The following is a 15876-nucleotide window of genomic DNA, read 5'->3' as shown; positions in this document are numbered from 1 at the left end:
CAACAACAGACTCTGGATAAGCTTATGCCTTGGGGCTTGTGTACTAGGGAATAGGCTACAAGCTTTGAGCATTCTGTGTATTATGGGTATTAGTGTGTTTTACAGTGGGAATGGGGGGCTTGTTTGTCCAGTGAATCAGTTAAGCTGGAATAGGTCAACAGAGCTAATGCATACATGCTATAACTTCTAATAGTAAAGTTTTTGTACAAACCTAATCCTCCCCATCTCCTCCTTCCAGCAATGTATTTAAACTTTGAGGATTTTTTTTTAAAGCTTTAGAAATTTATGTGTGTTTTTTGTTGTTTCATTTTTGAAATACCGTGTTAAAAATTGTTTTTACATGTCCTTTGAATAGAAGAAAGCAATTAAATATATATTGTTTAAGTCATACAGATTTTATTGAAAAGATAGAATGAGATTAATCTAGGGATAAAAACATTTTATTGATTAGAACTGAAAATATTGCATTATATCATTAAAATCAAGAAAATAGTAAGGTTTTATAAACGTGTAACTAACTTAATATCATGTAATATGTTAGACGTGGTAATAATTATTATAATGATGTGCTAAGTGTTATGTTAACATTTCATTTAATTCCCTTAAGATATGTGTCTTTTTCTGTTTTACAGATGAGGAAATTGATTCAGAGCTATGTAATATACCTAAAGCCATATAGTTATTAAATGGCAGGCTGGGGTTTGAATTTAGGTGACTGATTCTAAAATGTATAATCTGTATCATTGGTAAAACTATTTTTTTAAACTAATTTTTTTTGTGTGTGTGTGTCTATTTTAGATGAAGAAAACAGTTTACATGTGGTAGTGAATTGTGGAGAAGCATTACTGAAGAATAACACTTATTGGCCTCTTGTCAGTGATTTTATTAATATCCTTTCTCATCAAAGTGTGGCTAAGAGATTTTTGGAGGACCATGGTTTGTTAGTGACATGGATGAACTTTGTATCTTTCTTTCAAGGTATCAATTTCAGATTTTTTCTTAATTTTTTTTTTTTTTTAGTTTACAAAATGCCTAATGTTAAACTGTCAAACACTAATTAAGAGATAATAGCACATCATTCAGTTACATGTGAAATGTCTCATTTTAATTAATTGATATTTGTAAGTATTTTGATAAAGTGTTCATGAAAACATATCAGAGTTATGAAGAAGGTCAAACTATTACATAGGAAATAGGAGTGTAATTTTTAAAAGCATTAATCTAGAAATTTCTAATCTATTCTCCAAGAAAGACTCATAATACTTCTGTAAAAATGTCAACCGGCATCAATTAAAATAGTTTTGACTTTATTTAATATATTCAATTATATAAGAAAGAGACAGTTCACAAAATGTTTCTAAGAAAACGTAGTTTATAAAGAATTCCAAAAGGACCAGATTATTTTATTTTTAATAATTTATTAATTTCTATACATATTGTGTCATTATGCCATTTGTGTGCATTAAAATGTGTTTGGTACTTGGAAGTATTTTACTTGATTTTTAACATGGGTGTGTATTTCCATTTGGCAAGGTTTATATCTGTTTTAATTTTTGCAAGGTATGAACTTAAATAAGCGAGAACTAAATGAGCATGTGGAATTTGAATCTCAGACCTACTATGCTGCCTTTGCTGCTGAACTTGAGGCCTGTGCACAGCCAATGTGGGGACTCTTATCACATTGTAAAGTTAGGGTATGTTTTGTTAATTTCTGTGTTTACCTTTAAAATAATTATTTAAGAAAATTATTTGTGAAAACATTGATTTGTTTACTTGTGTGTAATAATATGCAGTGTTTAATTCTGAATTCACCTTTGTGAAAGTTGACCTGAGACAGTTAATTGTTATTCTTAGGCAGGTTAGAATTCATTTATATAAATGAGTTATAATATCATTCCAGCCTTCCCTTATTGTGAATAGTCTTTGGAGCTTTATAAGTCTCCACATTCATCTTTATTGTTTCATTTTACCCATTATCAGTTAGTTGCCTGATGTTTCTTGTCTCTCAAGGGATGAGGATAGTCCTCAATAAAGTTTACACTTTTAAGATTCCAAGCACAAAATCAGTATACATTTCATACAACTTACAGTTGTTTATAAAAAGAACCTAAGGGTACATAGCAACAACATAAATTCTTATAATTGGTTAAGAAATGCTTGCTTATAATTGCATGCATTTATGTCTTTCTGTACAAATATATATTTTACCTTTGCATTTTAAAGTATTCGTTTGATGGGTCTCCAGAATCCTTGGACAGTTTGTTATCTCCTGACCCTACTAAACTAAGGACTTGACTAAGATTTTGCTGTATGGATCCCATGAAGTCCAACCTGCTAGCCTGTATCAATAAGCGTGCTGCACAAGATTTTATAGTGGTCTTGGCTCTGCCTCTTTTGACTTAGGTGACTTGGTCAACTCATTTTAAACTATTTGAACTTCTCAGTCTTTCTCCTTTTCTTTTAAAAAACTAAAGGAAACAAAATAGAAATGGGACAGCAAAGCCTGCTCTTCCTCACAGGGTTATTATGAGACTCTCTTACATATATTCTTTAAATGTATGTGTTACTTTAAGTGGGTTTCTGTTTTCTTTTTTTGTTTTTGAATTTTATTTTATTTATTTTTTCTTACAGCAGGTTCTTATTAGTTATCTATTTTATACATATCCGTGTATATATGTCAATCCCAATCTCCCAGTTCATCCCACCACCACCACTCCCTGCCACTTTCCCCCCTTGGTGTCCGAGGATTTCTGTTTTCTCTCATGACTCCAGCTTTCTCTAAATGCAGATGCCTCACAACTCTGTTACAGTCTGGCCAGGTTGAAATTCACAACAGCTCTGGTTATTCATGTAGATCTCCTTATAGGCACATGAATTTTCTCAGGCTCCTAAACTATTTAAAAACATTTGTCTGTGCTGTGTTCTTTATGTCATTTTATGTATGGTGTTTTAAATGATGCAGTTATCCAATATAGAAACCTCTCCTTGCTGTACCAGCTGTGTTCAAGCTATAATCGGATACCATGAATTTTCTCTCATACCAGAAATGTCTCTCTACCACTTCTTTCCACTGTCTTAATTTATTTCTTTTTATTTTTAAAATCTGGGTTGTTTCTTAACTGGTTTTCCTGCCTCTAGATTCTTCCTACTGTAATTTTTCCTAATACCGAAGTTACTGCTAAGCTCTGTGCTTATCTCTCCTTTGCTTAAAAATCATTCAAGTTCTTATGTCTACAGGATAATGTCCATATTTCCTATAGAGGCATTTAAGACCTTCCACAATTTGCCCTCAACTTGTTTATCATAATTCACCTTCCTATACTGCCCTCTACCTCCATGCCTTCATTGGATTGATTACCATTCCTCAACATGCAATTCCTTTCTTGATTCCAGTGGTTTTGTTCAAGTTAGTCCCTTTTTTGACAAATGAGCTCATTCTTTCTGCTTAGTCCAGTGCTTCTCTTATATGAGAATCATCTGGGAAGCTTGCAAAGTACATGTGCCTGAGTCTCACTGTCAGAGATTTTGGTTTGTTTGATGTGCAGTAGGACTTTGGCAGCGATTCTAACTGGAATGAAGAACAATTAGTTGAGCTCTTCAAAAATTGTACTCATAAGACTCAGCTGATATGTAATCTGCTCATTTAAATTCTTTCATATTTATGATTCCAGTCTCTGTTTTTATAGTACCTCGTTTAATCTCCATTGTAGCATTTATCAAAAAAACTGTCATCTAATATGAGAGTCGTTTGTCCATTCATTCAAAAAAGTATCTATTGAATGCTGTTCTATGCCAGATGCTATCTAGATGCTCGGGTTTTTGGTGTCAAACCAAATAGATGTGGTTTTTGCTCTCATGGAGCAGTCTAATAGGAGAGAGAGACATTAAGTAAGTAAGCACACAGGTTTATTTTGTAAGTTTTGTAAGTGTTCTACAGGAAAATATCAGATTGCTATGAGAGTAATGAGTGTGGAGGCTGGTTACGTTTAAGGATCAGGGAAGGCCTTTCTGAAGAATGAAAAAGCCAGCTATATGAAGTATAAAAGTGGGGTTAGTGGTGGGAATAGGGGACATAGTATGGAATAACCTACCTCCAGTAGGAAAGTGATTAGTCATTTTAAGGAGTTTGTGGCTGGAGCCACAGAACAAGATGGAGTTGGAGAGATAGGCAGGGATTGTATTATTAATGCAGGTTCTTATAGAACATGTTAATGAGCCTTAGATTTAATTTTAAGGAGAAGCCAGTGAATATTTTAAAGTAGGGGTTTAATGTGATCAGATTTACATTTAAAAGATCATTCTGTTTGCTGGAAAGACTGGATTGAGGGGAGCGTGGGGAGCATCATGGCTAGTAGCAAATAGACCAATTAAGATGCTGTGATAATAATCTAGGAAATTCAGGTTTGAAATTCAAGGTGCATTTTGGATATTGAAGATGTATTTTGAAGGTAGAACCAAAAGCCTTGGTGATGGATTGTATGTTATTGATGAGTGAAATAGATTTTTGGGTAACTATGTATGGAGGTAATTTTACAGAGGTGAAAAGGATCAATAGAAAAGGTTTAGAGAGATCAGAGTTAGTTTTAGATATGTTAAGTTTGAGATGCCTCTGAAACATCCAAGTGGAAATAGTGAATAGTCAGTTGGATATATGAGTTTTGTGCTCAAAAGAGAAATCTGAACTAGGGTTATAAATTTTAGACCCTTGGGAATAAAAATGGCATTTATTGCCAGGGGATGGGGTCACGTCAAATAGGGGGAGAAGAGAAATGGACCTTGAAGAAAAAACGAACATTTAGACATCAGAGAGGGAGAGGAGAAAAACCAGAAGAATGCAACATCATATAAGCCAACAGAACAGATGGTGATTTAGGAGGGAGGATTGATACGATGTTGATATGAAAAGGTCAGTATTTTAGGAGGATTATTCTGACAACTGTGTTTAGGATGATTTTGGATTATAAGGCCAGGGCTATGTTTATGTGATAATGAGAAATCATTGTTTTCAGGCAGTAGTTTATTTTTCAGTTTTGAAGGCCAGGATTGCAATGTGTTACGGTTTTCTTAATCTAAGAAGCGAAGACAACAGAGAGAAAACGAGCTCATGTTGTTCTGGTAGTATCTGAGGGTAGTTTCTTAGCTAAAGGAGCATCTAGTTCCTAGATAAGACGTTCTCTTGATGAGAGCCTACACTATGCCAGACATTATTCTTCACATTATATTGCTTACATTATGTTCGTATCTAATCTTCATAACATCTCTTATAAAGTAGATAGTATAATCCCTTTCTTTCAGAGGTTAAATAATTTGCCCACATTTACACAGCTGCAAATGGAAGCTTGAGTTTGAAAACAAATCCATCTGATTTCAGAACCAGTGCTCTTTATCACTTTGCTATAATTGTCTCTTAAGCAAGACTGTCTGGAGCTTTTTAGCAGCAGTGTTGTCAGGTTTTAGAAATGTAAACTAGAAGAAAGACTATTATTTTAAGTAAAACAAAGCTATTGCTTTATGTTTATGTTCTCTAATTATAAAATATAAAACTAAAGGATTAGCAATAGAAAAAAGGAACTTCACCTGATAGCTTACTTTCTTTGTCTGATTGCCCCGTATGCTGTTTGGTTCTTGAAAATGCTAAGGGATAGTTAAACAAGTTATACTAGATTAATAACAAATAGCTTGGATAAAGGGATGGCACATTTCTAGAATTTTACTAATTTTTGCTTTCTGAACAGAACAAATAAGCTGTAAAAATCTCCATCTAGTGGCAACTATACGTTACTGCAGGCTTGACAGAAGTCTGGCCATGAATCTTTGGAGCACTTAAGTAGTACTTGTCAGATATAGTGCTAGACTGTGACATAGAGCATTTTATGTACATTATTTCATTTGCTTCTTCATAGCAGTACTAGGAGGCAGGTAGTATTATGCCCATTTTTACGTATGGAGAGACTGAAACTCATAAAATTCAAGTAATTTCCTCAAGGTCATAAAACTAGTAAGTCATGCATACTGAATTTTTGGGGGTGGGTATGATAGTGATGGGGAGATGGGAGAGATGATCTGAACATGATTATTAAGTATGCTGTATTTAGGAATGGAATTAATTGGTCACCGTTTTGAAGACTCTTGATATACCTACTTTTCAAATTGTTCTCCAGAAGAGTTTATCAGTTTACACTTGAGTAAAGAGGATATAGTGGTGTCCCTTTACTCAAACCTTTGATTAAATAGGAAAACATTTGGTTTTAAATGTTTCTTTATACATGAATTATCTGCAACTTTAGTTTGGTTATGACACATTATTTATGGTAACTTAAAGTGTCATTACATTTTTTTCAGTAAGAGATAGGGAACAGAATGTATAAAATAATATTTTGAGAAGGATAAATCTCATATAGGATAGATTAAAACAGGGTGAGACTGTTGGCAGGGAAACTAGTTAAGTGATATTTTGTCTGAATGATATCAGAAATAGGAGGAAATGGAAGTGAACCTACATGACAGTATTGAGGAAGAATTAACAGGATATGGAGACTGAGCTGGGTGAAGGAGAAGTAAATCTCTGAAAGAAAGGGATGATAATACCTACTTTATAAGAGATGCTATATTAATTAATTAACTAATTAACTTTGGGCCACATCCCTTGGCTTGCAGGATCTTAGTTTCCCCACTAGGGATCAAATCCACACCCTTGGCAGTGAAAGCACAGAGTCTTAACTGCTGGACCACCAGGGAAGTCCCTAGAGATGCTATTTTTAGATATGGATGTGAGGCTTGTAGTTTTTTGGTTTTTTTTGTGGTACGCGGGCCTCTCACCGCCGTGGCCTCTCCAGTTGCGGAGCACAGGCTCCGGATGCGCAGGCTCAGCGGCCATGTGGAACCCAATTTACATCACATAAATTTATTTCACCTTTGACTCATTTCAGGTTAGTTCATTTTCATAACTGTCTCTAGTTGTTACTATTAGTTTGTGAGAGGATGATTCCTTGAAATGACAAATGTGGTTATTTTGAAAATATGTATATTTTACCATTATATATACAATGCACATAACTTTTTATATATTGCATATACTTTGAAGTTGAACATATACGTGTTTATATACTGTAAATTTATATAAGTTATTATTTTAGGAAACTCAAGAATATACCCGAAATGTTGTGAGATACTGCCTTGAAGCTCTTCAAGACTGGTTTGATGCTATTAACTTCGTAGATGAGGTATGTATGTTTTTGATATATGTAAAAGCATTTAAGAAAAGTGTTAGATCTCATTTAACATTGAAAATAATGAATATCTTTTCGTGGGATAAGGGAAAGGTGTTGGAATAAACATAAAATCACTAGGCTTTAAAAAAGGAGAAGTAAGAGACGAGTTGTTTGACACTTAGGAGATTCTACAGTGCATTAACTGTATTTGCTTATTTCCTAGAGAAGGGCATAACTTTTTTAATGTTATTAAATGTATATTTCTCAGGACTTCATTCAGAGAGATAAAAGTGACAGTGCAAATGTGAACAGAATAGGGGAGATTGATGGAAAGGGTATCACAACTTTATTAATTGGTCAGTGTTCTCCTCTGGGCATGAATAAAGATTTTTTTTTTAACATCTTTATTGGAGTATAATTGCTTTACAATGGTGTGTTAGTTTCTGCTGTATAACAAAGTAAATTGGCTATACATATACATATATCCCTATATCCCCTCCCTCTTGCGTCTCCCTCCCACCCTCCCTATCCCACCTCTGTAGGTGGTCACAAAGCACGGAGCTGATCTCCCTGTGCTATGCGGCTGCTCCCCACTAGCTATCTGTTTTACATTTGGTAGTGTATATATGTCCGTGCCACTCTCTCACTTCGTCCCAGCTTACCCTTCCTCCTCCCTGTGTCCTCAAGTCCATTCTCTATGTCTGCGTCTTTATTCCTGTCCTACCCCTAGGTTCTTCAGAACCATTTTTTTTTTTTAGATTCCATTTATATGTGTTAGCATATAAGGTATTTGTTTTCCTCTTTCTGACTTACTTCACTCTATATGACAGACTCTAGGTCCATCCACAGTAACTCAGTTTCGTTTCCTTTTATGGCTAAGGATGATTGTTGCTGATAATGAACTGAGAAGAATTAAATAAGGGCTTGCTGTTAATTAGTCAGCCAAGTTTCCTATCAGAAGCCCCTTTTATTCCTCTTATGAAGTGGGGTAAAAATTTGCCAGATGTGGAAGGAGGAGCACTCCTTATCTGATTTCTGAACTCTGGGCAGATGCAATTCCTGGTGTCTTAGGCCAGGGCGTGGAGGGGAGGGGCTTTTATTTATTTCTTTTCCTTAAAAAATTTTTCTTTTACACAATCATAAACTTATTGAAAAGTTGGAAGTGGAGTACAAAGAACTTTCTCTTGAACTATTTGAGAGTTAAGATGTTAACTTGATGCCCATAACTCCCAAATACTTTAGTATCCATTTCCTATAAGCCAGGACATTCTCTCTCTCATATAAACAGAGACAACCATAAAAATTAGGGAATTAACTTTATTGTACTATTACTATGCAAATCTTGGAACTCATTCATGTTTTACAAATTGTCCATTGATTGTCCTTTATAGCAAAAGGATCCTATTTAGAGTCACATGTTGCATTTAGTTATCACGTCTCTAGCCTCCTGGAATGATTTCTCATTCTTTGCCTTTCAGGGCAATAACGTTGTGAAGAATACAGCTCAGTTATTTTTGTAGAACACCCCTCAATTTGGGTTTTCTTATGAGTAGGTTCAGATTATGCATCTTTTGCAGGAATATTACAGAAGTGATGTTGCAGTCTTTTCATTGCACCCTCTTTAGTGGTTTATGATCTTTGTTTGTCCTATTACTGGTGATCTCTTTGTTCATTTGATTAGGGTGGTACCAGCCAGACTTCTTCACCATAAAGTTACCCTTTTTCTCATCGTAATTAATAAAGTATTTTATGAGGACTTGCTTTAAAGCTATTTAAATACATCTGTTTTCTCATCTAATTTTTAGTTCATTCACTAATTTTCTGCTGTGGAGATTCATAGTTTCTTTTATTCACTGGGTTATAATCCAACACTACTATTATTTGATGCTCAAATTGTTTCAGATGAGGCCAGTGAGAGCCCCTTCAAGCAGGTTTCTGTGTCCTTTTGACTTGTCCCGTTATTCTTTGAGCGCTTCTCTTCTTAGTGGCTCAACAAGATGTTTCAGGCTCACCTTATATTTTCCCTATTCTACCCCTGGAATCAGTCATTTTTTTAAGGATCTTTTGTTACTTTTAGTAGAGAACAGTATTGAGAAAGCGGGATCTGGATGCTTGGTGGGCTCACTGCTATCGAGATATTAACTGCTCCCAGGCCTTCTCAGTGAACAGAGGTTCAGAATATATGTATGCATTTATGTATATAGATGTACATATCTGCATCTATATTTATTTCTCTATTATATATATTGAAAGATGTGAGTTCAAACTGATACTTTATATTCCAGTATAGCATAGGACTTATTCTAGTTTTCTCTAACAGTGAAAAACCTGGCTTCCATTATCCTTAATATATTTATTTCTTTGACCAATCCTCTTATATAGAACCAATTTCTCATATCAGTTACCTCCTTTTCCCCTGCATGGATGCCCTCTTCTCCCTACATTCTGTCCCCCACCCTGCCCTACATATGGACACCCTCCTTGTCCCACTTGGGCTCCAACTCCCCACCTTGGACTACCCTTCTGTGAAGAATCCTTCTTGCCCTATGTGTGCTTTGAATTCCCACACCAGGCATGTCTTCATTCTGGCTGCCCTCCTCATCCTGCTTTGGCTCTGATGCCCCATACTGGGTCCTTTCCACCCGTGAGTAATCTCCTCACCTTGCTTGAATTTTGATTCCTTATTCCAGGCTGGCGCCCTGTGTCATTGCCCTCTTTACCTCTGTCAGGCTCTGGCTTCTCATCCCTGGTCAGTCCCCACTCTCCTCACCCTGATTGGCTCTGACATAGTATACTGGGCTGCCCTGCTGTGTGGATGCCCTGACTCCATATGCCGGGCCACAGCCCACTTCTGTGTAGATGCTCTTCACCCTGGAAAACCACTGACATTTCCCCCCACCCCGCCCCAGCACACACAGTTGTCCTCCTCACCCTGGGCTCTGATATCCCTTTTCAGGCTCCTCACCTATAGATGCCTATTTTGGTTTATTTCACCTCTTAACACCTCCCCCGCAGTGGCTTTAGGACTGAATTATTTATGAAGGGAAGAGCCTCCTACTGTCTTTAACTCTCATCCTTCCTGCCTCAAACTAATTTATCTTCCATCCCTGATGACCCCTCCTCCAATATTTGTGCCTGCCTTTAGCCTTCAACCTGGCCATTGTGTCCATTTGGATTCTGATTCTGCCTCCACCAAATCACCGATTCTTATCTTGTCTAAATGTTGGTACTTAAGCTTAAGCTTTATTTATATAAATGGTAATGAGTCAGTCTTTAAAGAAAACATTCTCCATTCTCCACAGAGCTCCATCCTGCTTTTAACCTGCTTCACTATTTCTTCACCCTGTCGAGGATTAGTCCGTCAGCTGGGGCTTCAGCTGGAGCTTCTCTCAGTCCAATTCTCATTAGTATTTGAAACTTTAGGAGTTATTGTTGAAATGGTGGCATCACTAAGACAACAGGAAGATTGAACTAGGGGAAAATTATCATTACACACAGAGGGTTAGGTAGTATTTGACATGAAATTAATCCACGGTTGAACTTGGGGTGGATTTACGGATAGTTAGAATCAAGTATGGGATACAGAACAGTTTAATTCAAGGAAATAGTGTGTGTGTGTATGTGTGTATATATATACACACACACACATATATTTTTTAATTTATTTATTTATTTTTGGCTGTGTTGGGTCTTCGTTGCTGCATGCAGGCTTTCTCTGGCTGTGGTGAGCAGGGGCTACTCTTCATTGTGTGGGCTTCTCATTGCGGTGGCTTCTCTCATTGCGCAGCACGGGCTCTAGGTGCGTGGGCTTCTGTAGTTCTGGTGTGTGGGCTCAATAGTTGTGGCTCGTGGGCTCTAGAACGCAGGCTCAGTAGTTGTGGCGCACGGGCTTAGTTGCTCCATGGCATGTGGGATCTTCCTGGACCAGGGCTTGAACCCGTGTCCTCTGCATTGGCAGGCGGATTCTTTTTTTTTTTTTTACATCTTTATTGGAGTATAATTGCTTTACAATGGTGTGTTAGTTTCTGCTTTATAACAAAGTGAATCAGTTATATATATACATATGTTCCCATATCTCTTCCCTCTTGCATCTCCCTCCCTCCCACCCTCCCTATCCCACCCCTGTAGGTGGTCACAAAGCACCAAGCTGATCTCCCTGTGCTATGCGGCTGCTTTCCACTAGCTATCTATTTTACGTTTGGTAGTGTGTATATGTCCATGCCACTCTCTCGCTTTGTCACAGCTTACCCTTCCCCCTCCCCATATCCTCAAGTCCCTTCTCTAGTAGGTCTGTGTCTTTATTCCTGTCTTACGCCTAGGTTCTTCATGACATTTTTTTTTCTTAAATTCCATATATATGTGTTAGCATACGGTATTTGTCTTTCTCTTTCTGACTTACTTCACTCTGTGTGACAGACTCTAGGTCCATCCACCTCATTACAAATAGCTCAATTTCGGTTCTTTTTATGGCTGAGTAATATTCCATTGTATATATGTGCTACATCTTCTTTATCCATTCATCCGATGATGGACACTTAGGTTGTTTCCATCTCCTGGCTATTGTAAATAGAGCTGCAGTGAACATTTTGGTACATGACTCTTTCTGAATTATGGTGTTCTCAGGGTATATGCCCAGTAGTGGGATTGCTGGGTCATATGGTAGTTCTATTTGTAGTTTTTTAAGGAACGTCCATACTGTTCTCCGTAGTGGCTGTACCAATTCACATTCCCACCAGCAGTGCAAGAGTGTTCCCTTTTTTCCACACCCTCTCCAGCATTTATTGTTTCTAGATTTTTTGATGATGGCCATTCTGACTGGTGTGAGATGATATCTCATTGTAATTTTTTTTTTTTTTTTTTTTTTTTTGCCGTACGCGGGCCTCTCACTGTTGCGGCCTCTCTTGCTGCGGAGCACAGGCTCCGGATGTGCAGTCCCAGTGGCCACAGCTCATGGCATGAACCCACGTCCCCTGCATCGGCAGGCGGACTCTCAACCACTGCGCCACCAGGGAAGCCCTCATTGTAGTTTTGATTTGCATTTCTCTAATGATTAATGATGTTGAGCATTCTTTCATGTGTTTGTTGGCAGTCTGTATATCTTCTTTGGAGAAATGTCTATTTAGGTCTTCTGCCCATTTTTGGATTGGGTTGTTTGTTTTTTTGTTATTCAGCTGCATGAGCTGCTTGTAAATTTTGGAGATGAATCCTTTGTCAGTTGCTTCATTTGCAAATATTTTCTCCCATTCTGAGGGCTGTCTTTTGGTCTTGTTTATGGTTTCCTTTGCTGTGCAAAAGCTTTGAAGTTTCATTTGTTTATTTTTGTTTTTATTTCCATTTCTCTAGGAGGTGGGTCAAAAAGGATCTTGCTGTGATTTATGTCATAGAGTGTTCTGCCTATATTTTCCTCTAAGAGTTTGATAGTTTCTGGCCTTACATTTAGGTCTTTAATCCATTTTGAGCTTATTTTTGTGTATGGTGTTAGGGAGTGATCTAATCGCACACTTTTACATGTAGCTGTCCAGTTTTCCCAGCACCACTTATTGAAGAGGCTGTCCTTTCTCCACTGTATATTCCTGCCTCCTTTATCAAAGATAAGGTGACCATATGTGCATGGGTTTATCTCTGGGCTTTCTATCCTGTTCAATTGATCTATATTTCTGTTTTTGTGCCAGTGCCATACTGTCTTGATTACTGTAGCTTTGTAGTATAGTCTGAAGTCAGGGAGCCTGGCAGGCAGATTCTTAACCACTGTGCCACCAGGGAAGCCCCACTATTTTTGTTTTTTACACAGAAATATTTTAGGAAGATATTGAATGTTGTAAACAAAATTTTAAAAAATATTTATTTTTTTATTTGACTGCACTGGGTCTTAGTTGCATCATGTGGGATCTTCGTCGTGACATGTGGGATCTTTAGTTGTGGCATGTGGGATCTAGTTCCCTGACCAGGAATCGAACCTGGGCCCCCTGCATTGGGAGCGTTTAGTCTTAACCACTGGACCACCAGGGAAGTCCCGAATGTTGCAAAAATTTATATAGATTTTTAATAGAAAAGAAAATAAGTATAGAATTTAACGAATCAACCAATATATCTTTCACGATGTTTAAAAGTTTCTTCCTTCTTAAAGTGCTTTGATATATTTGTTTCTCAAAACAACCCTGTGAAGTAGGGAAGGTGTTATTATCACTCCCTTTTTTCAGATGTAAAATGGAGATGCAGAGATATTAAATAACTTGCCTCTAGTTGTATAGCAAACTCCTGGTATTTCTGGGTCCAGATCCCATGTCTCTCAACTTCTTGTCTGGTCGTATTTCAACTGTACTGGCTTTGGCAGTGGAAGGAGCTTTAGAGTCAGGCATACCTGAGTGGACACTATGTGATCTTGGTCTTGGACAGTTTTTGGTTTTTTTTAAAGCATTGCTGAGTCCATCTCCTCATCTGTTTATTTAAGATAATAATATTAGCCAATGAGGATTGACTAAGTGGCACATATTTCATGTGTGATAAATATTTGTTCTTCTTTCAGCCTTGAGAGTGGAGGTCAGAAGTTATTGCAGTAATCCAGCACAGAATAAGCAAATAATATTTTTTTGAACTGGATTAAGCCAAATCAATTAGTCACTTAGAAACACAGGATGGAATAAATTTTCCCAAAGTACAGGCCATTTAAGAATCCTCAAATACTGAATATCATTTATGAGTATGTAGCAGAGCAACATTTATGAGTATATAGCAACATGTATGAGTATATAGCAGAGTGGTTTGTTTAGAGCCGTCTCTTATAAGATTGAAGTAGGGCTTCCCTGGTGGCGCAGTGGTTGAGGGTCTGCCTGCCGATGCAGGGGACACGAGTTCGTGCCCCGGTCCGGGAAGATCCCACATGCCGCGGAGCGGCTGGGCCCGTGAGCCATGGCCACTGAGCCTGCGCGTCCAGAGCCTGTGCTCCGCAACGGGAAAGGCCACAGCAGTGAGAGGCCCGCATACCGCAAAAAAAAAAAAAAAAAAAAAAAAAAAGATTGAAGTAGAACATGTGTTCATCCAGCAAATATTTATCGAATGTTTACTGTATTCTAAGCACTGGGGATACAGTGATGAAATGGTGCCTAATTTAAGGAAATGGAAGACAAATAAATGGCTAATTTGATCAGAGGGCTTCTGTAAAGTTGTGACCAGGGTGCTATGGAGGAGAATAAGAATGGAGCATCTGATTTACCCTGAGGGACTCAGGAAAAACTTCCTAGCAGAAATGTCACTTCAGCAAAGTCTTAAAGGTATGTTAATCCAGTGGGAACAAGGATGTATAGTATTTGAGGCAGAGGGAAAGGCATATACAAAGGCATTACCTATGGTGCATGAGTTTATATGACAGGAGATGGGCTGGAGAGGTAAGCCCTGTCTCTCAAGAGTCAGAAGGTTAAAGGAAGTTAAAACTATAGGGAGCCATTAAAAGATGATGAATGGAGAAGTACAAGGTTAAATTAATGTTTTGGTAAGACCACCTCCTGGCAATATATCAAGGTTTAAATAGATGTACTAATTAAGGTTCTTTTGAATACAAGGAAAAAACATTTTTGAGGCAGCCTAATTTAAAGGAGGAATAATTTATTATGAGTACAGAGAGGTCTTTCAGGGATCTTATGGCACCTGGACTTCAGGAACTGAGTGGAAAGCTGAACAGGAACTCCTGTCTCTTGCTTTTGCTTTGGCCTTTCTGCCTCATTTTTTCTTCCCTTTCTGTGGATTGGTTTTCTGTGCTTTTTTGCCTATGTGGTTAAATATTACCTTCTACAGTTGCCTAATATTGCAGTTTCAGCCATACTCCAAGACTCTGCAGATGTCTTTAAATCTAGTTCAATTTTCAAGTGAAGAGAGAACCTCATTGCCCACGATGGGTTAGGTATCTCCTGCCCTGATCCAGTCAGATGTGGCTACTGTACCTTGACTGTCAGCCTCCAGTCCCTGTGTGTATGTATTTGGAAGGTGGTGTAGGAAGGGACATTCTGAGAAATGGGGAAGGTTGTGAGCTAGGCAGATACCACAGAAAGTTTCTTACAGAGGGTAAGAATAGAAGCAAAGGCTAGCACTGAAATCTAGGCACTAAATGTTGAGGGCCTGAGCTAAGGTTAGTTAGGGGCAGTATGGAAAGAGAGGAGGAAGTAAAGTTAAGAGGTACTTAGAAAATCAGACACACTTTGGTGCCTTATGAAAGGTAGGAGGTTTGAGAGAAGGAAGGAGTCTACATTTCAGATTTGTATTACTGGGAATTTGGAGAAGAAACATTGAGGAGGATTGAGTTTTAGGGCAGAGATGCTGAGTTTGGTTTGGACACAGTGTATTTGTGGTCCCCACGGGACTTAAACACTTGAATGTAGGGTTTGGAGTTCAGGAGTGAGATTTCTGCTGAGAATTGGGAGTCATCTTGGGTTGGCAATTGAAGCTATGAACTGGATAAAGTCACCTAGAATGAGAAGAGTAGAAAGCTAAGAATGGAATCTGAGGACCACCTCAGTATATATGGAAGGAGTGGAAGAAGAGTTTTTCAAGTGACTAATTTGTGATGTTGGACAAGAGGGGATTATGGAATATAACACTGTAGAAGAATGTGTGTTTAGCATATGCTCAAGCCTTAAAAGACAAGATAGAGTCTATGGCTTAGTAATTAATA

General features: G+C 37.7%; 1 protein-coding gene across 2 annotated transcripts in view; it reads left to right on the top strand.

Annotated features, from left to right (window-relative positions):
- The window catches only part of UBR3 (ubiquitin protein ligase E3 component n-recognin 3), a 254192-nt gene that overhangs the window by 74666 nt on the left and 163650 nt on the right, over nt 1–15876 (top strand). For both annotated transcript variants that reach the window (XM_089916715.1, XM_089916716.1), the window contains exons 9-11: nt 799–978; nt 1561–1694; nt 7137–7223. In XM_089916715.1, the coding sequence (XP_089772841.1) occupies nt 799–978; nt 1561–1694; nt 7137–7223 (401 nt within the window). The remainder of the gene's footprint in view (nt 1–798; nt 979–1560; nt 1695–7136; nt 7224–15876) is intronic.

Source organism: Delphinapterus leucas, chromosome 8 (genome assembly GCF_059928025.1).
Source record: "Delphinapterus leucas isolate spDelLeu-1000000601 "Yukka" chromosome 8, BTC_Dleu_Yukka2, whole genome shotgun sequence".
Lineage (NCBI taxonomy): Eukaryota > Metazoa > Chordata > Mammalia > Artiodactyla > Monodontidae > Delphinapterus > Delphinapterus leucas.
This window is presented reverse-complemented; position numbering and strand designations above follow the sequence as displayed.